Raw genomic sequence first — 21,641 nt, forward strand, 5'->3', positions numbered from 1 at the left:
CCTTCAATAATGGGTCGGATGGGCCAAATTTTGGCCGTATACAAAACAAATCGGGAAAAATGCGGAAAATATGCCAATCGACTCCTTTCAATGAGCTGAGTCTGATTCTGGCTTAAATATAATAATTGGACCAGCTGATATGCAATAATAGCTCTCATAAGTTCAGGCCAAATATGGCAGTCAAGGTAACATGTGCAATAAATTTGAACTTCCTTGTCAGTGGGCGGCCTCAGAAGGAGGTCTGAAGTATTCGAAAGCCTAGATCCAGCTCCATGCAAGGGTTACAGGTCCCCAAAGGCTCAGGGCATGACCTGGGAGGTCCGGTGACTGTGTAGAATGTCGTTGAAATGGCCCAAAATTTTGGCCGTATCAAAAAGTCGTGGGAAAAATAGGGGGACCTCATTTTTGGATGTTTCCAGCCTCCCTGAGTCCGAATCTGAAGTCGGTTTCCCGCCAAAAAATCTCGTTCGATCAGAAATCAATTTGTTGCCTTTGCTTGTCCGGGACTGTACATACCAATTTGTGCCGTATTACCCCGGTTATAACGGCACCACGCGCGTCTGGGCTGACTACATATCCCTGCCCGCACACCACAGGCGTGTAAGAATTCCACGTACCAAGTACGTCGCAACTGCCGTGTATGCTCGAGCGCAGATCCTCCGGACGGCTGTCGTACGTAACGCAACCTGACCGGTCATTCCAGGAAAGGGTCGACTCTATTCAAAGGAACGCGGGAGAAGCTTTCGCCGCGACAAGGGGGCATTGTGGGCGTCTCCGCTGCTGAAATCTTACGTGGAGAATGCCTACGGGGATTTGGTGCCTAGGAGGATGTCTTGATTCTACTGGTTTTGCTGACGAACTCGAGGGCTGTTCCAGTGAACGCGTGAGAGGTGGAAATGTGTCGTGGCCTGTGCCATCGATACGACCAGCTCTCTTCTGAGGACTAGCCTGCGTTCGATCAAGCCAAGGATCAATTGCCTCCCTCCCCGGGGCCTCTCCGTCATAGCGCGCGGCATGTTCGTTTAGTAAACCCCAGCCGGCCCCCCGCCCCCCCTCCCCCCCCACACACACAGCGCTCCGCACCAAGGGAACTGTGACCATGCCATCCCGTACGCGATGCGTGGTCGTTGCCATATCGCCATAGCCACTGTGCTGTGAGGCGCCGAAAAGCGAGCCTGCCCCCACCTTTGATGTGGACCACCGCCTGCACCGTTTCATTGTCCGCGGCTTGAGTTGGACCGACTGCAATAGGTGAGCGCTGGGCACTGTCGACTAGACCAGATCTGTACCGCCTTGGCTGCGTCCTGGTCGTCCCCACCGGCCCATCACAGGCCGGACGAGGACACTGCCTAATCGCAGTAACGGTACGCATGCAGATATGTAGACGAACGTGCGCCTTCTGTGCGCCTTCCTAAGGGGCCCAAACCGCCCTTGTCCACTGGCGTGATTGTCAAGTCATCAGTTCAAGCATTCGAACGTGGTGGATATCAGTTATATTGATTCGTTGCTTCCCAATGACGCTTTCATAATAATGCATTATCTCATGTAGTGGTACGGGTGGGCTGCTATGCAGAACCTCCTAGATTTATCAGGAAACGATTATTCTCCATCCCCTCCGCGATCTTCACGATGCTAACTGCGGCTCCTGCACCTGCCTTGTACAGGTACTGCTGAGCGTACTGCATCACCAGCCTTCTTTCGTTGAGGGACGCGCTCTTGCCGATCCACACATAGATGGCCGGCTGGCATATGTCCGCGGTATTGTCAATCAAGTATACGTCGCCGGAGGACAGGGAACCCAGCCCGGTAAATCCGCCCATGGACTCGAAGACCAGTCGACCTGAAGCATCGGATAGTCGGTAGAGAGATGCTTTGGTGCTTTCAGCCTGCCTTGGCTTAACTGGTGCGGGCAGGACGGCGTCCGATTCGAACTCGGATAGGAAAATGCCTGCCCCTGACGCGCCCTCGTCTGTAGTGGATGGATGTTACTATATAGGAATGAGCAAGATTACCGTCTTATATCCAACTTACCGTATACTATAACCTGCGGTTGACTTTGCCTCTCGTTCACGAGCAACCGCACAAATTCGGCGGCTTTGAATCGTTCTTTCCCGACGCTCTCTTTGGTGTTGAATTGCAAGGCCTTGGTGCCTTCATCCAGGACATAAACGGCGCCTTGAACGATGCTGGAAGCTTCTGCGGGAACTTCTCTTACAACTAGATGATTGTAGGGTGGTTGAGAGATCTGGATCTTGTACAATTTCTTCACTTCCGCAGGCGGAGGGGCAGAGACGTGGTGGAAGCCAGTTGAGATTCCACCATGAAGGGTAATGAAGTGCGGGAAGTAAGATAGGAAACGAGATGACTCGAATCCCTGGACTTCCCGGTATTGAACTGGCTGCCCGTTGAGATCTGCTCCAAAGGTGAGCGCGAGCCACGACGCGTACGAACAGGACATGAAGTTGCCTACAGTCGTCTAACTCCACGGTCTTATAGGCTGCAGTTCCAGCTTCATCCTGGCTGGTGTCCTTGCCTAGCCAGAAGTGTAGATCGTAGGCTAATGCATCGGTTTCGTTATGGTTTTTATATGTCTAAAACCAAGGTTGCAATCTAACATGAGCTGTGTCTCAACTGAATACTGCCTTTGAACTCACATGCAGCACCAGGTAAGAGTCTCCATCGTAAAACGTTCCGTGACGCTCCCGTGGCCATTTAGCAATCCGGAAGTGTTCGACTCTCCAAACATCAAGGCCTGGTGCCTTACCGGCCGTCTCCCAGGCCACTTCCTTGTCACCAGCGTGCTCTCGGACACGTCGCTCAAGCTAACTCAGAGATGTGTATCAATATCGGCGTAAATGCACAAGGCTCATGTTAGGCTGATGTCCCTACATCTGATCCCAGAAGTGCGATGTTCGTATCTTCTATATTGAACTTCGGATGTTGAGAAAGACGCTCTCCTTCCATGACGGTCATAAGACAAAGTTCTCTATCCTCTTAACGACCGGATAGGAACTTGGGGATGGGTGCATAGCCTGAGAGCACCGCATGATCAAGTAGGTATTCGGAGCAAAGTGCTCCGCAGTCATATAAGACTTTATATGTCGAAAGCGTTCATTGGATATGATGTGTTTTCTCCATCATCCTTCAAGTTCTACACCCGCCTCTGACACAAACACCTCTTCCTCTCCAGCGGTTGTCCGGACGGTCCACCAGGTCCACCTGACACGTCACTGAACAACATCATACACGATCCTAGCCCCAGCCCACGGGTACGGATAGTTGCGCTGGTACCAATTGCGCAAGCTCCTCCGTTCAGCCATCCGAGGAATCGTGGCATAAGCACCGCCAATCTAAATGAACTCGTCAGAAAACTCGTTATCAAAGTGGTCAGTACTTTTCCACTTACAACTACGTTGTGGCAACCGTCGAAGAAGTCGGCAGTGTAGCTAACGAACTGGTTGAGCTGGGGAATCTGCTGGAGGGTGAGAGCATGTCCTACCCTGGGTAGAGTTCCGACGGAACGAATCCTTCATGCTCCTCGAGAACGGTTGACGTCCACTCCCACACCCCGCCATTGTGGCCCTTCCCTCCATCCTTAGGGCCACCCGTCGTCGCCCTAAAGGTAGGTTAGTACGAGAATTATCGACAGCAAGGAAACATACTCACGGGATAGGGTGCCAGTTGCGGAAGCCCTGGTTAGCACCTCCCTCGTACCCACATCCGAACTTGTCTAAGAATAGACGCAGTTCAGCTTCCGTTGGGAGACGCCCTCCTTTGACGGTAGCGTAAGTTGACAAGTTGTCATAGGATGTCACGATAGGCCAGTTCCAGGCGATTTTGATAGGCACAGAGCCATAGAACGTTCGGACCTGTGACGATCCTGAGTGGATACCGCAAGTAATGGTATCGTCTGCTCTTACCTGTACGTCACTTCCGACGCGCACCCAACTCGCAGGGAACTTCACTCTGTCACGACCCTCTCCTTGATAGAACTCGTAGAACTGGCCATTGGTGATAGGTCTCCATTCAATACTGAACTTTCCCACTTGCACATCGCGCTTGGGATGTTCATTGTCCCAACCGAAGGCATGTCCAACTAGCTGTGTGGCCTTCGTGGGATCCTTGTCCTCGAGTTCGGGATCGTCGATCCCAAGCGAAACGGTCGCAGGACCTAAAGTGACAGTCGGACTGCTGGGTTCGGGCGCGGAGTTCCAAGTCGCGGAAAGAGACTCCCATGGCGGCGGCGTAAATCCGGGAGGAGGGATGGTACCTGTTCCCGCACGTTGATACAGCATGTACAGCAAGGTCTAGTGATCGGAGTTGAATACTGGTACCCATGAGGTGCTTCTCAAAATACACAAACCTCAAGGTGGAAGCCTTCATGCTCGTGCGTCATGAATAGGACTCTGCCGATCTTCCTTGTCATAGTAATCTTGCCAGATTCGACGTCATCGTACAACTTCAGGAGCCGAGCACGAACGCGCGACTGGAAGTCAAGGATGAACGCCAGGGACGGCCAATCTTCGTCCTTTTGGGGAACCTCGGAATGAGACTATGCCGAGGTCAAGGATCGCAACCGTGATGACAAGACAGTCAATGGTGCACTTACATGGCACTTGGTCGGATCCTCGACGTTGGGATCAATACCTCGCTACAAACGAGTAAGTCAAGACATTCTTTCAAGCGAGATGTGAGCCTTACTTCGAAAATATACTATGACGATACGAATGAGCTCATTGCTACGACAGAGTGTGGGAGCAAAACTGACCCTAAAGTTCTCCGGTGCGGTATGGGGCTCTTGCAAGAGCCGCGACAGATGTATATCTAGGAATGTGGGGATGTGGCCGAAATAGAACAGGCAAATATGCCGCAAATCAATTGGCTTCTGGAACAGCATTGATTGAGGGACCATCCGTCTCGTGACGAAGTCCCAAGCAGCCCAGAGGTTCTGCCATTCCTCGACCGTCGGGACGCCGAACGATGATGATCCGTTCGAAGGAGCCCGTAGCAGCGGGAATTGGAACAGTGGCCGCTCGAGCAACCAGAGTGAGTATCGCGAAGCGGCATCTGACCAGCGTTGGATTGGCCGGAGATTTGACTCAGTGAATAAGGTGTAAGCATCTTTCTCAGAGTACTGAGGAGCGGTCAGTTGCATCAAGGCAGGGCTTCCACAAGTAGCCCACCTTGTTTGACCATTCCACGTGCACCAGTTCGTCAGGTAGGAATTCCACCGCCAGCTCGGTGCCAGGGACCTTGACGCTGTGATGGGCCTTCGATTTGTAGTATGCCCGATGTTGACCTGGTTGATACTCAGCACACTGATGCGGAAAGGATTTCACGCCGTCGGGCACTTACGTTCTTTCTCTTCGTAGGAGTTGACGTAGTCCCACTTGTCTTCGTCGAACATACATTCGTCTCCAAGAGCGCGGCCCGCTGATCGTAGACCATTCATGATGAAGTTACGAGTGTGACCCTTAGGATCATTATACGCTACTTCGATCGTTTTGGGATCATTGTCGTGATCCATACCCAGCAGTAAAGTATCGCCTGACCCCGGACGAAGCGGGAGGGAACGCAAGAATGCAGCGTCGTCCCCGCGAGCAAAGTTCCCCAAGGAAGATCCGAGGAACAATATGTGCAGCGGCTGCTGCGTAGCGTCGGGTGTGGAGGGCGCCGTGGTATCCGTGAAATCCGAACCCGAAGATGTGTCTGAGCTTGGAGAGAGATCCCTGCGGGCCTTCCCCATCTTGTACTGCTCCGCGTTGAGAGAACTACTCGTGCTAGATCCGTAGAGTCCTCCCTCCTCTACGAATTTGATTCCGTGATCATATGTCCCCAGCATCCCTTTCGCCTCGACACGGCCTTTGATGCTGCTGCCCGTGTCTGAGGCTGCCAGTTGACCGAGCGTACGCTTCAGCTCTCGTTCCTCGAGATCGAGGGCGTAGTACAAAATTGGTGGAGAGGCGGTAGCCTCGGGCACCAAGCGGGCGAGAGCTTTCAAGACGTGCGAAGTCTTTCGCAAAGCACTAAATATGATTGAATGAGAAAGTTACGTTAGTGTTATAGTTCGACCAGAAGTTAACGAGGACCACAAGACCCCCTTAGGCCACACTGATAAGATACGGACGCCTTCAGATAGAAGACGGGACAGCAGCGGAGATAGCGGATGGAGAGAGACCGAGATTTGAAGTTAAGATTCACTCACCCCGCGCCCAGCTCGAGAACCACTTCATTTCCACTGACATGGCCGTCCTGGAGTGCCGCCGTATGCATGATTTTGACGATCTCGTCTGCATGTTTCTTCAGGATCTCCTCCTCCGCGGCGAAGAGATAGTATTCTGGTGCATCCGTCGTAATATCATCGTAGAGCCTTAGGCCACGTTCATCGTACAGGACAAGAGTAGGGATACATCGTTGACCAGCGGGACGAGAGAGCCCGTCAAGTATCTGTCTCCTGAGGTCTTGGGCATCGTCGGCACCCCTCTTGTTATCGGAAACGCGAACGTCCAATATTTGTGGGGTCACGGCAGTCTCCATTTGGTTCGACTGGTTCTTTCAAGCGGATGTGGATGATTCTCAAGAATGAAGAGGTATATGAACAACTTCTAGACATACTGGCCACAGCTATAACCCTGACGAAGCTGACGCACATGTCCAAGACAAACGTTCCAGACAGGCATAATAGGAATTACCATTCCACGGATCTTGAACGCCTCCCAAGAGTATGACATCAGACCCCTCCACGCAACCCTCCCGTATGCCCATTACTATATGGAGTTCCTCCAGACGGATGAAAGTCATCAAGAAGGTTCACTTACAGAGAGATAGCGTTCTCGATCTCGCATCCGTCACCCCAGTGGAAGTCAGTTTGTAGGTAACTCTGCATTTCATAATAGCAAGCGTTGGTTGACTCAGAAATAGGCCTGTGGCGGCCTTGACGGGCAGGGACGGGGACATTGACTCCTCATACGCAGGGCTCGTCTCCGATTCATGACGCGCCTGAGAGACCTTGGTGATTCAGAATGATGAATGGCACGGGACGAGCGTTGTAGGTACTGGCATTTAGAGGTGCATCAGGGTGCGTCTTTGTCGGAAGCTGTTCGCAAGGCCCCCGGCTGTTGAGACAGACTTATAAGGAATCGAATGCGGACCACCGGGTGAGACCCATGACTCACAAAGGCGGATGAACAACTTGATCCTAGCCGCAAGGTAGGGTAACGTCTGTTCTAGGATGCCGCGGAAGTAACTGGAAGTTGACGGAATCCAACAGAGCAGCTAAGCCAGGTTAGTCAACCGGGGCTCTTCACATCTACTTTCTGACATACGGAACTCTGTGATATTAATACAACCAGTCACGACTAGCATTCACAACTTCGAGCCTGTCGCGGCACGTTCCGCTTTCCGTAGATTCAGAGCCATTGGCACAATCAACGCCATCTGACTTGACACCGCGAGACAACGCTGTTTCTCTCGCCAGTCTTGTGGAATCTGACCATAGTCTTCTCCGATATTGGTCGGCGCCGACCACACCTCAACAACCGTCTCATGTCTTCCCTGCGGGTTGTTGATATAACGTCCGCGGGCATGCACTCCTACCGTCCGTCTGGCGTACTCCTGTGACGTAGGTATTGGAAACTTGAATTCAATACTCAGCGTCAAGGTGGGGAACCACCTGTAGGGAAGGAAGGTTAGTGCCCGTGGAAGAACTCCGGCGTAGCTGTACGTACTCATTCCCAGTGCGATACGGCCCTGTCGGTTCTTGCTGCGCGAGCAGTACTGGTAGGCTCGTAAATGTATCCGCAAGGAAGGCGATAGAGGGCGTCGTTATCTTTTCTTCAGCACCCGCTAGCTCAAACCACGCTCCCCATTCCAGCTCCTTGGCGTCATAATTGCAGCTCGTTGGTTCCTTATTACGTTGCCGTATCGCAGGGTCCTCAGCGACTCCGATGCGAGAGGCGTAACCTAAAGGTCTTCTTGTCCAGTGAGTGGCTTTCAGTTCAGATGGATGTGTTAAAAGGGGAATCCGTCGCGCATAAGGAGAAGGCGGTGCCAAAGTCGGCCGAGGATCAGAGGCAGAGTCCATGGATGACAGCACGCCGAATATGACGTGGACGGTAAGTTTAGTCTCATTCTAATTGGCATATGTGTCGGCCATAGAGATACGATAGCTTATGAGGGAGATCGCTTACCTGCTGCTTGAAATCTGCCGCCACATTGGTGAAGTTCTTTCCCGTGCGTAGGGTGTGGACATGGATCTCGAACACAGACACCGCAGTTGTCCGTAGGAAATGTGCTGTTACATGAATAGGATCTCGCAGTGGAGTGCGGGCCTGATGCTTGATACAAGCTTCAACCACGAGAGCAAGGACATAACCTGCAATCAAAATGACGCTTTAGTATAGCACTGACAGAACGTGTCATTATGTACACTAACCTCCGTTCGGTATCCTATGAAACGACGTAAGTTATTAAGCAGCGTGCCCGAATATTCATCAATGTATGCGTCACTTACGAAGCCACATTCCACTCGGGATCTATCCTGCCCGTATGCGAGCTGGTATCGTCGCCACTGAACGACGAAGACTCAATTGTGATGGCTTTGGACAATGGAGCCATATGTCTGCTAGTTGCAGGTATCCTGGAGGTACCGGTCTTAGGTGCATCTTGCAGGCTAGCCGGGATATCTGTGGGTGCGACCCAGCGGTCCGTGATTACTATAGCGAAGCATCATGATTTCTGGCTGCGCGACTGGCCGAAGCCGAAGTTCAGAAATCAAGTGGAACGAGGTTTGACGTACCTGGGGAAAGTACAATTGTGGTTCAGTTTGAGTAACTTCGACCTGAAAGGGAGCATGAGTAAGAAGTCCACTCAGGTCCGACTCTTCGAATTCCCGTGACGCGTTCGTGTGTGTTCATTCGAGAAACATTCAGTATGTATAGATTGAAATTAGCTTAGAAGGTGGTTACATGGAACTTGAAAGTGCATGAGTATACAATACATCGGATCCGGGTATAAGAATGGTCGTGCGATGAGCTCAAAACTAGTCTTCCAGGGCAGACCGTAAATGCCTCCTGCGGTCGCTTGATTAGAACAGTCCTGGTCATAAGTGCACAACCCCCATAAGCGAGAAGAAAGAAAACGCGTAGGAATTCGCATGCATCGAAGACACATCACCAGCCAAATAAACTATTGATAAGAGACCCGAGATAACTTTTACCACCGAGCCTAGAAGGGAGCGGGCCACCTTCAGAATCTTGCTCGGCTTCAGGCGACTCGTGCTCGACTTCGGGTGAGCCCTCTGTCTCAGAAATCTTCCAGCACCCAAATCCGCCGTTAACTCGACTGAGCCAATCCTCTTTCGCTTGGTCGTAGGTATAGAAGGACTTTGGCAATGGAGAAATATACAACAGCTGCGTCGGATCTTCCGCAGCATCTTCGAGTGTCTTCAAGAGCGCTATTGTTTCTTCGCCGTGATCAGTTCCCCAATCGTCAGCGTATGTGGGGTTCGTGGGTTGAATAACAATGCATTGCATCGACAGCGGAAGGAAGGGCGACGGCAAAGGATTTGTAGGGTTTTCCGCGAGTACATCATGTTGGAGTACGCCTCGCAAGAATAACTCCGCGCCAAGTTCCCTCGCGAACGGATAGGCAAATATACCGGAGAGGCGAAGGTGAGTCACCCCAGAAGATATAGCCTTGATGCGACTGGACGCTGAAGTCGTCTTCTTGAAGTGGCCGGCAACGTGCAATCGCTGCAATCTTGGAAGTAAGTGAGATTTATCGCTATCCACAGACACGAATGGCCCGGCAGTCAAGTCTATAGGCTCCGAAGCGAATAGCGGCTGCAGGGGAGGAACTCGGAGAGTGAGCTCACGGAGATTGGGGTATACGCGTTTGAACATGTCACCGACACGCCGAGCGCTATTCCTGGGATCCAGCGCAAGGAAGGTCAGCGTCTGAACCGTAGGAGCGGCGTGCTCTAGGATGATGTTCTGCGCATGCCTCCACCGCACTCTTTCCGTCTCCTCCCTGCTGTGCAGTTCTTCTATCGTTGTTGCATTGGTTCGACTCCAGGGATGATAGGCCTCCGATGCAGCACGGTCGGATATAAACAAGTGGTATATGGGCCTGTACTCAGATAGTTTTGACACCTTCGCTGCAAATCCGCAGAACTCGGTCTGACCCGACAGAGAGACGGAATGCCATTGTATTGGTGCAACGATGCGCTTGGTCTTCTTGGACACCAGCAGAAGAGACTTCGCGGTCCGACCATCATCTGTACAGGCAATGGTGAATATGGAGGAAGTGATTTCCTCTGGTAGCTGGTCCATGTTGAGTGCTATTAGTCGGAGGATTGCGGTCACGGTGGCGTGTTCAAGTCTTTCCCCGTACTTGGGCGGCCCGGCTAGAATCTCGGAGCCTCTGACCAGCTCTGACCTCACGTGACGTACGCGTAACTAGCCAACGCCACAGCAACGCGTAGCTGTAACTTTAAGACGTCTCCCGAACGATCCCGTCTGCCACATAGCATCATATATCACACTTGGGGACAGGCGAGATGAAGGTAGCGGTGGTAGGGTCAGGCGTATCCGGGCTTGCCGCGACTTGGGTAGGCTTTGATGTTTGTCGAGTGTCGGCATTTTCTTACTTTGTCATCGAGCTTCTCAATGAGTACAGTGACCACGAAGTTCACCTCTTCGAAGCAGATGGTAGACCTGGAGGTCATGCGAATACGGTTCGATTCGTCCAACTGGGCAAGGAGCCGACAACTGTAGACACGTACGTATCGACCTTATCGCGAAGTATCCAGTATCTTCGCAACTAACCACGTACATTATCAGGGGATTTGTGAATGTCTATCTTTTTAAATAATACAGACCGTACTAAAATCTCTCCAGATTGTCTTCAATCCAAGCACCTACCCCAACTTCCTGCGTTTTTTGAAGATGTTTACCAGCGTCGAGATCCTGCCTACGGAGATGACCTTCGCTGTGTCTCGGGATGGAGGCGCATTTGAATGGGCTGGAGGCAATCTCGCGACGGTGTTCTGTCAGCCATCGAGACTGCTGGATCCAAACATGTGGCGGCTCATCTACGATGTTTTGAGATTCAACGCATGCGCTCGGAGACTCGTTATTGGGAGCGAAGACAAGCATATAACTGATGATCTCTCTATTGGGGAATATTTAGAATCTAAAGGATATTCGGCTGTGTTCCGCGACAATTATCTCATAGTAAGTCCCGCTTTCTTTCGTGTTTGACCTTAAGCGAACAATTTCCATAAGCCCATGACAGCTGCGATATGGAGTACACCCCCAGATAAATGTGCCATGGACTTCCCGGCAAGGACACTGGTATGCATTATCCCGAGCAGCGTCCATTCACATTAGCATCAATATTCTTTCAGGTGCAATTTATGTACAACCATCACCTGCTTCAACTTACCGGCAAACCTTCCTGGCTGACGATAAAAGGAGGGAGGTCAGTACCAGTTCTTCTTGGTCATGACTGGACTTTCCGATTGATGTACCTGCCGTAGTCACGCCTACGTCAAGACGATCCTCGAGAAGTTGCCGCGGCAATCACTACATCTTGGAACGAAAGTAGAGGCTGTAGAAAGAGGAAACGGGGCTGATCCTACTGCCAAATTGCACTTGAGAACCAGTGGCGGACAGCTGCATGAATTCGACCATGTCATCATGGCATGCCATTCTGACACGGCACTTGACATCCTACATGCCGGTACAGGTCCCACAGAGGATGAGCAGAAGCTACTTGGACGATTCCGATGGAGCAGAAACGAGGCTGTCCTTCACTCCGATATAAACGTACGTTTCATTAGACTGAGAGGCCGCACAATCAGCTTCCCTTTCAATCCAGTTGATGCCTAAGAAGCGGCTTGCCTGGTCATGCTGGAATGTCCTATCCTCGAGCTCTCAGCATGCGATCGGGAACACAAGTTTGAACGAGAATCAAATATCATTGTAAGAGTGTCCTCACCACACTCCACGTACTATCCTGAACCGAACTTCCTTAGGACTTGTAAACAATCTCGGCGTATATTATTCATATCTATTGATTGTCCATCCTTTTAGATTGGATGAACGAGCTGCAGCATCTATCCGAGGCAAAGCACGGTCCTGTGCTGGTTACGCTGAATCCCCCGAGAGAACCGGCAGCCGCTAAGACCGTTGGAAGGTACCCATACGACCATCCTGTCTTGGATGCTGAGGTGATTGTACCGAGTCGTGCGGTGATATCTTAATTGACAATTCCTTGTCAGGCTTTGAAATCTCAGAAGGAGATGAACATGATTCAAGGGAAGCGCGGTATATCCTTTGCTGGAGCCTGGACGAGATATGGCTTCCATGAAGACGGCTTTACGTCCGGCCTCCGCGCAGCCGTGGATAATTTAGATGTCAAGCCACCATTCAACATCGAGGACCCTGACCGGGCGCCCCTGTCTACTAGGGCGGCGGTCGTATTCGATCTCATAGAACAAACCGGACTCAGAGTTCTCGTCGGCTTCCTCCTGTCCTCATTCCTCAGCATCTGCCGGTTCGTAGTCGGCTTTTTGGTGGACCTGAGCCATATAGACAGCGCATCTAAGGTCAAGTCAGAGTGAACTTCATTATTGATACATCACACACGTCAAAGGCTGTACTAGATACATTGCCCAAGGCACTGGCCGGGAACTAGTCCCAAGACGACATTCCCGACGATGCCGTACAAGCGAAACGTACATTAATATGATATTGCAATAAAGAGACGAACAACCAAACAAAATGGTTATCTCTGGTTCGGCAAATCAAACGTCACTTTAGTCTTGGGCGAATCGTCATCTGTGGTTGGGGATGTCGGAGATGCAAGGGGAGTGGAAGGAGATCGAGGCGAGAGTGGGCCTCGAGGAGTGCTGGCTCCACTCGGAGGATCGTCTGCGAACCTGATGGATCGGGCGGGAGACGCATCGCGGGAAGCAGCTGCAGAGCGCATCGTCTGGATCCGAGAATGCCTAGGAAGGCGGATATCTGGCGTATTCGGTCTGGAAGAGGTAGGGCTATCGAGCGTAAGGACACGGTGGTCTTCGCCCAGGTCGCCAAGGCTTTGTGTACGATTGTGCGAAAGGAGCTGAGGCCTCGCGAGAATACCTTTTCGTCCAGATGGTCGATGTCTTCCGGTACGTGACGATCCGGTCTTGCTAGGACTCCTCTGCTTCGGAGACTTCGACCGCGGTCGCCTGTCAGAGAAGCTGACATGAGACGGGGACGATTCGTCGATTTCGATACTGTGGTCCGACATCCATCCCTCATCCTCCGCGCCCTGCTCTTGGTCATGACCTTGGTCACTACTTTCGCCGTGAGGGAGGAGAACTCCTTCCGCTCGGCGTTCCGCATTCTGCATGCCATGCTCAGCAGCGTGCAAGCCGTGCTGCACGTTCTCCTCGGCTTTCTCCATGCTTTTGCCCACTTCATGCTGGGCGTGTCTTAACCGGGATAGATTCGCTTCGACGGTTTGATGTACAATATCATGCCTTCCCCGATACAGCGATGTCATCTTTTCAGCATTGGACTCGAATGCGTTTCTGACGACTTCGACCTCGACCTGCCTGCATGTCAGCCAAAGGACTGTTGGTTGATAAAAGAGGACGTCACCTCTTCACCAGGTCCCGCTCTCCGTTCTATGATCTTGTGCGGACCTTCTTTCCACTCGGCGATCACGTCGTCGCCATCTGGAGGAATTTCATCCTTCGTATGACCTTCTTGTTCCCGTTCAGCCGCAGTCTCTCCGGAACTCTGATCCTTTTCTGCTGCAAAATCGCGCTGTTGTACTACATTTTCCTCGGGTGTCCCACTTTCTCGTCTGCGTGCCAACTTCTCGTCGTCGACAGGGGTAACAGATTCGCCTCTTTCCATCGCGCTATCTCTGTTGATGACGATTTCTTGGCCACGTTCGATCCTCCGAGTCTGATGCGTCCATTCGGGTGCGCTGCTGAGCGTGTCGCGACGAGACCATGTCCGCGAGACGGAACGAACCCGTCTACCTAGGGAAAAGAAGGGGATGGATAGGCCATGGACTGCCACCGAACAGAGTACCATGAAAGCCACTATGGGCTGAATGGATGCTTGAAGTAGTTCGGACTGGGTTTCTGGGGCGCCCTCTGGACGAGGGAGCTGTTCCGCGGCCAAGGTCGAGATGAAAACGGCACCTAAAAATTGCGGGTCGTGAATCGGCGCGTCAAAGACCAAGGAAACTTACCGATACCCATAGGGCCAAAATGACCGCTGAAAATAGCCTCTCTGAAAGTCTTCACATCCGGGATGAACTTGTATAGTGCGATTATGATGGGTAGTCTTCTGAGGAGAAGTATCAGAATCCCGATGACAATCAGTCGCCAGACGCTCAAAGTGAGATCCTCATTTGAGAACTGATTGAACGGCATCCAGGCCCCCACAAAGATGAATGCGGCCACGTTGAAGAGCAGATCCACCACGGAACTGAAGACCGAGTCTTCGGTCTGTTTGTTAAAGAACCCGTCCCAGGCGAAGGCCGTGCCACAGGAGAATGCCGCCAAAAGATCGTCTGAGCCAAGGAGAGTGCATACGCCAATCGTAAGAATAGCCAAGGAGACGTATTGCGCGACATAAGATTGACGATCTATGAGGTCCTTCCGCTCGCAAAACTTCATCAGATGACGGAAACCGTATCCAATTAGGGCGCCCATGACGATGCCAAGGATAACCTGATCTAAATGGTGGGTCCAAGGTGAACATGACCGCAACAATGCGATGCATAGAAGGGAAACAACGTACATAACCAAAGCAACAGGAACCAATCAGATATAGCTCGTCCAGTAGACTTGTCGAGGATGAGATAAAGTGATATGTACAGGAACGGGAAGGCCGCCCCATCGTTGCACCCGCTCTCCGCCGCAAGGAGATGCCGCAGGTGAGCGGGAACGTGTTTGTCAGCGTATTTACCACCTACAACGGCAGCAGCTAGGATGGGATCTGTAGGGGTAAGGCACGCAGCGACAGCAAGGGACGAAAGGAAGTTAAGCCCCGGGACAAGCGCATATATTAGGCCAGCAGAAACGAACCAGCCCTGAGGCTGTCAGTCGGCGATATTCCGTGGTAGAATGATACATTACTCACCCATGTCATGCAGGGAAATAACAGGTAAAACAAGCTCTTCCAGTGTTTGGCCATGTAGGCCTTCGGCAGCTCGACCCCGATGGCGAAGACTCCGATAGCCAACACTACTCGCGTAAATTCGAGGGTTATGGCGTTGCTAACCTCCTCTGAGCCACCCCCCCAATGTCTCGGATCGAATACCCCCGCGCCATAGGGACCTAGTTTGTTGATCTCAGTCATCGACCGGTATTGACGACAACGTGCGGCTTGTACTCACCGATGATGACGCCAAACAGGAATGCCAGGCAAGCCTCTCCAATATATAGCTATGAAGAACTGTTGTCATCTCCATTTCGAGTCTCAAAACGCAAGCTTCCCACCTTCTCACGGATGAGTAGCGAGAACATCCCAAACTGTGGCCACAATTGTCAAGACTATCCCTCGCGGGACAAAGACACACAGGTACTCACTATCACAACGAAACCGCCAAGTAGTGCGTAGGCCACATGTGGGATCGTCACTTCGAACTAACCCCAACGCCCTCAGCACCCGCCTGTCCACATAACCTTGCATCCACAAGTACTTACCGGATGGAAGGCCATCGCTCTCTCTCGCCTCGAGTCAGATACCCTCTATAAACGTTGGATCGTATTGAGTCGTAGTCGTTATGAGGGGAAGAAACCCGTGATAGGTCGTTCAAGTTGTGGTTCGAGAGATAATGAGGAGTTCTAAGAATCTTGGCCGAGCCAAGGAGGGCCGAGCGGTTCGGCCTAAGGCAGTCCTAGCGGATCGAGGGTTTGATTTCGGACCGCTTCGTCACGCTTGATCATTACCTCGCGCAGCGGCGATGATACAATTTATGGCTTGCACGCCGGGTGCTACGAAGGAAACACTGAAGAGTGGATGCCGAAGAGTCTTATAAGGCTCAGCGCTTAGCTTCTCAAGTTACCGTTATGGTCATCATCGTACAAATATTGCTGCCGAGTCACACGACCTGCGGCCACTTCGCCTGTCAATTCGGGGGACACGCTTTCCAGCAGGTTCTCGCGTTCTATCCATCTCAGAACCTGCGCCGGTCCGTTCTCTGTTGACGGTTCTGTCCTCCTATAACGGTAATCGTGAAGGCAATATCTGGGTTCACTGCCGGGATCCGTCCAAAGACGAACGATATCTTTATTTAAGGAGGACAAGGTCAATCTCCCCTGCCGAGAGTCTTTGGTCCCATAGATATACTCTATTTCCAACTGCGAACACGTTCCTCTCTCCCTCTTCTTCTGTGTGTTGCTCTTACCGTGTTTCTATCCGATGATGAACGTACCGAAGCGCCTTAGTCACCAGCCCGGATGGTGGTAACCTCGGAGGTGTCTTACGAGTTTAAACGAGGCGTCCTGGTATTCATATCAGGAACATAACATAACGGAACGAACACCGGCATGAGAATGTCTAGACAGCTACTCTTTCGGTCCTTGTTCAGCAGACAAACATTGCTTTTCGGAAACCGTTTTGTGGGTTTATCTCGCCCTCTTCAACACCTCGTGCTATGCCAACGTCCTGTTCCATCATTACCGCTGCAAGTCAACTAAGGTCTGTCTGCTTCAGAGGCCACCGCTCGTTGTGTGCTACGTGTCGCTCTCAGCTTCGCAGTCACAGAGTCGGCACATCCCACCCTCAGTATACGTTATCTCGGTGCTCATTCAAATTGGCATCTCGCACATAGAGGCGCTGCCTCAGGAAGGTCCGACCGAGATACCTAATCTCAACGCGATAATTGGCGCTCACGCTTCCCTCGTGTTCGAATCGTAGGTCACCGTCAGCGCTGTACTCTATAGGTCGGGCCTGGCTGTCTACTTCGGCCGCTGTCTGTGGATCATGCTCAGCCGCGCGCGGCGTCTTATTGGGTTCTACTTGCAATCCTCTCGCGAGCGTGGCTTCTCAATATATGCATTAAATCTGTGGGTCAGCGGCGTACCGAACTGGCTCAAGGCAACGTCTTTATTGCAATTGGTGCGTTAGTCCTGAATTCACACATCGACACGCCTTGCATTATGTGTTCTTGTTCCCATCAGCTGAAGTCCTCACCACAACGCTGGTGCAATCGGAGTAATGACTCCGGCAGGATTACCTGCAGGGTACTCATGGGTTGCATCGGGTGGCACCTCTTGACTCCGCCCTTCGTTCGGCCTGGAAGGGTAGGGCAGAACTCGCTTCACAGATGTTATCCTGCTCCAACTATTCTGCGCGGTTTTTCATTAATGACCATGTCTGACTAGATCTGCGACCTTCGTGCGCGTGCCCCTGGTTTCGGTGGCCAGCGATCTTCACCTGGTCTACTTTAAATTGATGGTATCGCCTATCAACCTTTTCCAGTTGGGCGTTCTCGCGCTTTGCCGCTATTGGACGTCCCAGGAATGACGGTTGCGTCGAATACCCGGGAATAATCCGACTGCTTGGATGCTATACGCGCACGTTTGGAAGTAATCGGGGCTCTCTCTTGTTGCACGAGCCCATTTTGCGCATCGCCGGCAATGGACTTCCTTCGTTTGGGGATATCTCGTGAATGAATCTCCTTTTGGCCGCTCGGAAATGGGGAGGTCGCGGAAATCTCGTGCGTACTCGTCATGGCTGATTTCTATCGATGCACGATTGCCGCACTGGATGCGACAACCTTGGTTTCATGGCTACTTTGACTTACACGGCATCTCTACTGGACGCCTGGAAGCTCATACCTGTCTGTTATGTGGCTGCTATGCGGATTTATATACTGCATATATTTCCTCGAGGCCCTTTTTTGAGACTCTCAAGATCTGACGACTCCGGCGCACGCGAAGTTATTTCATTGCAGGGACATAGGAGGGAAAGTAAGACATACTCCAAATACTATACTCGTACAAGCTCATAATACGAAGGGAGTGAGGCCATCGTAGAAAAGTCATTTCCAATACCACATGTCCGCACGGCTCCTCACATCCGGTTGGAGGACCGACTCTGTCTCCCGCTCTGCGAGATAGCGTTCCTACGAGCGAGCGGTGGAGCCATAGGTCCTGGCTGCCCGGAATTCTGCCTGGAACCCATCGGAGTCGGCGGCAAAGGATGAGAGTCATAGGCCCTCATCTTACTCTCGTTGAGCCTTGCGCTCACGCTAGCCAGTTTTGGGGAGGGGAGGTTGTATGCCTGCGCATGCTGTGGTTTGTCCGAGAGCGGAGTCCGAATGTACGTCGATGGTGCAGGCATCGTAGCTGCCTTGCGAGGAACAGGGCGGGTCGGGGCTGGTGGCCTGCCGGAATCCCTTGAACTACTGCGCGTCTGGGTCTGTGGTTGGGTCTGGGCACGCTTGACGTCGGGGCGAGTGGGGGCTGCAAGTGCTGATCTCGAAGGGATTGGGCGTTGCGAGACGTCAACACCCGCCTGCACCCTGTTTCGTGACCATCCATGCGAGGGATCGCTGCTATGCTGCGTGGTATGATGCCAGGAATGACCGTGCCTAGGCAGGCTCGGTCTGTCGTGCGACAGCTCCCTGCCGCGGCTAGACGATGAAGGATGGTCGTAGGAAGCCATTCCGTGCTCTCTCACGGATTGGGCCTTCTTCGGCTGTCTGTCGATCCAGTTGTGCGGGTCCATTTGCGGGTGCTGAGTCGACCCGTAGTTGACTGGCAAGGACCTGCTTACTTCGTGTCGCGACTTCTTCAAAGTATTTGACCGTGCACACTGGACACATATTGAATGTCTGTCAGCTATAACGCCTTGGTACTGCCGTAAGTAACTCACCTCTGCGAAATGCGACTCAGATTTCCCGTCCGCCGAATTAGGTGGGGATGGGGATTGCCTCTGGAGACAGACGCGGTCAGCCAGACGAGTCGGCGTCGTTCGAAATGCAGACGACGTACCTCGACATTCGCCTTCGGCGCGTCATCGCGAGACATAGGTATGACATGTAATACGGGGTATAGCTTACAATTCTATCCCAAGGGTGTCAATCCCGCACATGCGCCAAGGCCTGAGCAGCTTACCTGTTCAAGCTTCCCACTCCCTTCCGCACCCGCCTTTGATCCCATCCTCAGCAGCGGGAGTCGTCGGGAGCTGGACTTGCCGCTAGGCATTGGTGCCTTGGCGTCGCGAGTCTGAGTCGTGGACAACATGGTAACTGACATGGCGGACTTCGTAAAGACTTTGTGAGTGGAGCGCTTGGGAGGTGGTGACTGAGCGCACGCAAACCCCAAATAAAGGAGAACCGAAGAACAAGGATAAAGAGACTCGCAGCACCACGCAGTGGGCACGTACAGGCGGCTGACGGCCTGCAGTATCATGCTCCCGCAGACCGATTTAAGTGCGGACTGTAATGAACGCGAACCCTCGCTAACTCCAAGCCGCTCTCCACCTGACGGGATGGAATAGATAGATAGAACCACCCTCTTAACTTTACTCAGAGTTACTTGATCCTGATGGGATCCGTAGGACAGAGCCCGACCTTAGGCCAAACGGGACTCACTGGTAGGCTCGGGGCGTGTAACGGTGTATAAGCTCTGTACTTCAATGGGGTATCTATACAGATAGCGCCGGATTATAATAGATCCTCCGCACCCATCTCCGTCTCCTGGTCACACCGCCTGCCTGCCACCCCTCGAGCGGCGCGGGACGGGGATCCTGCCAAGCGTCGTTTGTGTACACCCAGCCGTCTACAGACACGAAGAAGTTCCAAGGACAGAGTTAAGTTAGCATCTCGATCTGCGCGGAAGGAGGGCAAGGCAATCTCACGGTCATCTGAGCCAGCCGGCGCCCACGAGGCCTCAATGTCTGGCCGCCAGTCCTCGGTCTCCACGAATGCCCAGCCAGGTGCGAGCGAGAACGTGAGGTTGCTACTGCAGGCGTGTTAGCGCACGGTCTCCACATAAAGCAGCGCATGCATGAAAGCACGAGATGAATGCTCAATAAAGAGAGCAGATGAACGAACGAGGACGGGGAACGAAGGGACTAAGAAGTCGAAGACGAGGCAGCACGGACCTGACATCACCGCTCCCGTCCATCTGCATGCCTCCCCATCCGTCCCTGCCTCTCGTCCACGCACTCCGGTCTGTCGCTCGCAGGTTTGTCTTGCTCCAGGTGCCAAGCACTGCTGCGCTGTTCTCATCGCTGCCAATGCTCGCCGAACCGCTCCATCGCTCGTTCTCCCACAGTTCGACCTCCCTCAGCTCGCTGCGCCAGTGCCGGTCTTCCAAGCGGTCGTCATCGAGCGCGCGGATGATCGTGGTATAAATGTGTTTCCGCGATTGCACGATATGCTGTGGGAGCGGAGCGGGGCTGGAGGGGGATAGTGAGAGGAATGCGCGGACGAGCGGGTAAATACGCGCTCGGACAAAGGGATGTGTTACGAGAAAGGGAGCCATACCGAGGACAAGGAACATAGGGCGCACGGGGAGAAGGCTGACGAGGGGGAGAAGGAGGAGGAAGGATATCGTTGTAAAAGCGAGGAGGGGGTAGGTGGATGGCGTGGAGTATGTGAGGTGTGGGACAACGGGATACACGAAATCGTGCGCGTCAGACCTAAAACAAGGTGAGTTCTAGCGAGAGGCAAAGGATAGTAGCGATGCCTACACAAATCCCATAAGATTCTGGATTGCTTGGAGGTTGGCAAGCCAATCTACACTCCCTTCTCCAGCGGATGATGGCGGCGGTGGAATGGTAGAGTCATTGTCACGCACAGATGCGGAGCCCGACTTTCTCGAAGGGTGGTTCACGAGTAGGATGCCCAAAAGGACGGCATGAGGTAGAAGTAAGATAAGACGGGGAAAGTAGCCTGTGGTGAGAAGTCAGAAATCACAGCCTGAATGATACGAGGCACAAGCGGCAGGACTCTACGCATTAATGCATAGATCCTTAGGATCCATGAAGTAGGAATCCGATGTACTTACACAGAAAGGCATAAGCGGACATCCACACTCCCGTAACTTTCCAGCCCTTCCTCCACATAACCACCTCCTCAATCCTATCCTGCAGCCAGAATATCGGCCCACTTTTCGACACAAACCGTCGAAAGTTGACCGAAGTTATGGGGATAGAGAGCGGATCGCGGGTGCTCAGTAGCTGACCCTGCGGAGCCCCCGTCGCAGCATTTCTAGGCGCCGGCGGGGGGTTCGGAAGAGTAGAAAGCAGAATCTGCGGCAGATTGAGTGCAAGTGGACCCTTGGCGGGCGGACTGGGAAGGCCAGCGGATAGCGGCGAGAGCACGGGCGACGATTCGGGGTTCGGGAGGGACGTGGTTATCTTCGTAGCCGGGCGCACATTCGACGACGACGACACATTTGACTGCAGTCGCGTCGCGTACGAGGGTATCTCAACGTAGTCCATAGTCGCCATGGCCGGCGTGCATGGCTTGAAGTTGCAGAGCGCTCGCCGTCGCGTCCGACGCAGGGAACACGTGTTTGGCGTCTTCCCCGCATTTGGCCCACTGACTTACCGCCGGCTCGCTTATTCGACGCTGCGTCTCAGACCACTCTGACGTTCCCTGATACATAC

At 52.7% G+C, this 21,641-nt stretch overlaps 8 protein-coding genes across 8 annotated transcripts; 1 reads left to right on the forward strand and 7 right to left on the reverse strand.

The window, feature by feature from the left end:
• Positions 1–1,565: 1,565 nt before the first annotated feature.
• GLOTRDRAFT_76920 (actin regulatory protein) lies at positions 1,566–2,964 on the reverse strand (the record flags this gene model as incomplete). Its single annotated transcript, XM_007868537.1, has 5 exons — positions 1,566–1,969; positions 2,032–2,412; positions 2,471–2,591; positions 2,655–2,822; positions 2,890–2,964. The coding sequence occupies 5 exons, from the start codon at positions 2,962–2,964 to the stop codon at positions 1,566–1,568; spliced, it is 1,149 nt and encodes a 382-aa protein (XP_007866728.1).
• A 54-nt stretch (positions 2,965–3,018) lies between these two features.
• GLOTRDRAFT_139012 (uncharacterized protein) lies at positions 3,019–6,584 on the reverse strand. Its single transcript, XM_007868538.1, has 12 exons — positions 6,206–6,584; positions 5,356–6,026; positions 5,184–5,299; positions 4,769–5,134; positions 4,702–4,713; positions 4,610–4,651; positions 4,364–4,552; positions 3,921–4,307; positions 3,667–3,869; positions 3,500–3,616; positions 3,407–3,446; positions 3,019–3,350 (listed from the first exon to the last, which is right to left on the reverse strand). Exons 1-12 carry the CDS (start codon positions 6,535–6,537, stop codon positions 3,228–3,230), a joined length of 2,598 nt encoding a protein of 865 aa, XP_007866729.1. The 5' UTR covers positions 6,538–6,584; the 3' UTR covers positions 3,019–3,227.
• A 781-nt stretch (positions 6,585–7,365) lies between these two features.
• Positions 7,366–8,616, reverse strand: GLOTRDRAFT_139013 (uncharacterized protein; the record flags this gene model as incomplete). Its single annotated transcript, XM_007868539.1, has 5 exons — positions 7,366–7,672; positions 7,728–8,131; positions 8,190–8,374; positions 8,435–8,448; positions 8,513–8,616. 5 exons carry the CDS (start codon positions 8,614–8,616, stop codon positions 7,366–7,368), a joined length of 1,014 nt encoding a protein of 337 aa, XP_007866730.1.
• A 392-nt stretch (positions 8,617–9,008) lies between these two features.
• On the reverse strand, positions 9,009–10,331 carry GLOTRDRAFT_139014 (uncharacterized protein; the record flags this gene model as incomplete). Its single annotated transcript, XM_007868540.1, has 1 exon — positions 9,009–10,331. The coding sequence occupies one exon, from the start codon at positions 10,329–10,331 to the stop codon at positions 9,171–9,173; it is 1,161 nt and encodes a 386-aa protein (XP_007866731.1). The 3' UTR covers positions 9,009–9,170.
• A 227-nt stretch (positions 10,332–10,558) lies between these two features.
• On the forward strand, positions 10,559–12,625 carry GLOTRDRAFT_76930 (FAD/NAD P-binding domain-containing protein; the record flags this gene model as incomplete). Its single annotated transcript, XM_007868541.1, is given in 10 exon segments — positions 10,559–10,609; positions 10,661–10,783; positions 10,899–11,234; positions 11,286–11,354; positions 11,408–11,481; positions 11,540–11,828; positions 11,881–11,984; positions 12,038–12,081; positions 12,096–12,232; positions 12,284–12,625. 10 exon segments carry the CDS (start codon positions 10,559–10,561, stop codon positions 12,623–12,625), a joined length of 1,569 nt encoding a protein of 522 aa, XP_007866732.1.
• GLOTRDRAFT_61511 (uncharacterized protein) lies at positions 12,616–16,040 on the reverse strand. The gene is made up of 9 exons (XM_007868542.1): positions 15,719–16,040; positions 15,602–15,658; positions 15,512–15,544; positions 15,409–15,457; positions 15,153–15,349; positions 14,811–15,102; positions 14,257–14,745; positions 13,653–14,206; positions 12,616–13,602 (listed from the first exon to the last, which is right to left on the reverse strand). The coding sequence occupies exons 1-9, from the start codon at positions 15,731–15,733 to the stop codon at positions 12,790–12,792; spliced, it is 2,499 nt and encodes an 832-aa protein (XP_007866733.1). The 5' UTR covers positions 15,734–16,040; the 3' UTR covers positions 12,616–12,789.
• Positions 16,041–18,092: 2,052 nt separating this feature from the next.
• Positions 18,093–19,279, reverse strand: GLOTRDRAFT_129783 (uncharacterized protein; the record flags this gene model as incomplete). The annotated part of the gene is made up of 4 exons (XM_007868543.1): positions 18,093–18,836; positions 18,897–18,956; positions 19,016–19,087; positions 19,139–19,279. The coding sequence occupies 4 exons, from the start codon at positions 19,277–19,279 to the stop codon at positions 18,093–18,095; spliced, it is 1,017 nt and encodes a 338-aa protein (XP_007866734.1).
• A 348-nt stretch (positions 19,280–19,627) lies between these two features.
• GLOTRDRAFT_111255 (uncharacterized protein) lies at positions 19,628–21,500 on the reverse strand. The gene is made up of 5 exons (XM_007868544.1): positions 21,038–21,500; positions 20,721–20,922; positions 20,130–20,669; positions 19,884–19,987; positions 19,628–19,804 (listed from the first exon to the last, which is right to left on the reverse strand). Exons 1-5 carry the CDS (start codon positions 21,480–21,482, stop codon positions 19,671–19,673), a joined length of 1,425 nt encoding a protein of 474 aa, XP_007866735.1. The 5' UTR covers positions 21,483–21,500; the 3' UTR covers positions 19,628–19,670.
• Between the last annotated feature and the right edge of the window lie 141 nt (positions 21,501–21,641).

This window comes from Gloeophyllum trabeum (assembly GCF_000344685.1).
Source record: "Gloeophyllum trabeum ATCC 11539 unplaced genomic scaffold GLOTRscaffold_00008, whole genome shotgun sequence".
Taxonomy (NCBI): domain Eukaryota; kingdom Fungi; phylum Basidiomycota; class Agaricomycetes; order Gloeophyllales; family Gloeophyllaceae; genus Gloeophyllum; species Gloeophyllum trabeum.

Excerpts from the sequence above, each read along its gene's own strand:
- GLOTRDRAFT_139012 (XM_007868538.1), bottom strand. The coding sequence starts at position 6,537 with ATGGAGACTGCCGTGACCCCACAAATATTGGACGTTCGCGTTTCCGAT. Across the intron at positions 5,300-5,355 it reads CTCCTACGAAGAGAAAGAAC|GTCAACATCGGGCATACTAC; the intron begins GTAAGTGCCCGA and ends AGTATCAACCAG. Across the intron at positions 5,135-5,183 it reads ACGTGGAATGGTCAAACAAG|TACTCTGAGAAAGATGCTTA; the intron begins GTGGGCTACTTG and ends ACCGCTCCTCAG.
- GLOTRDRAFT_61511 (XM_007868542.1), bottom strand. Across the intron at positions 15,103-15,152 it reads TATTTCCCTGCATGACATGG|GGCTGGTTCGTTTCTGCTGG; the intron begins GTGAGTAATGTA and ends TGACAGCCTCAG. Across the intron at positions 13,603-13,652 it reads GAGCGGGACCTGGTGAAGAG|GTCGAGGTCGAAGTCGTCAG; the intron begins GTGACGTCCTCT and ends ACATGCAGGCAG.
- GLOTRDRAFT_111255 (XM_007868544.1), bottom strand. The coding sequence starts at position 21,482 with ATGGCGACTATGGACTACGTTGAGATACCCTCGTACGCGACGCGACTG. Across the intron at positions 20,923-21,037 it reads GTCCGCTTATGCCTTTCTGT|GCTACTTTCCCCGTCTTATC; the intron begins GTAAGTACATCG and ends TTCTCACCACAG. Across the intron at positions 20,670-20,720 it reads CAGAATCTTATGGGATTTGT|GTCTGACGCGCACGATTTCG; the intron begins GTAGGCATCGCT and ends ACCTTGTTTTAG.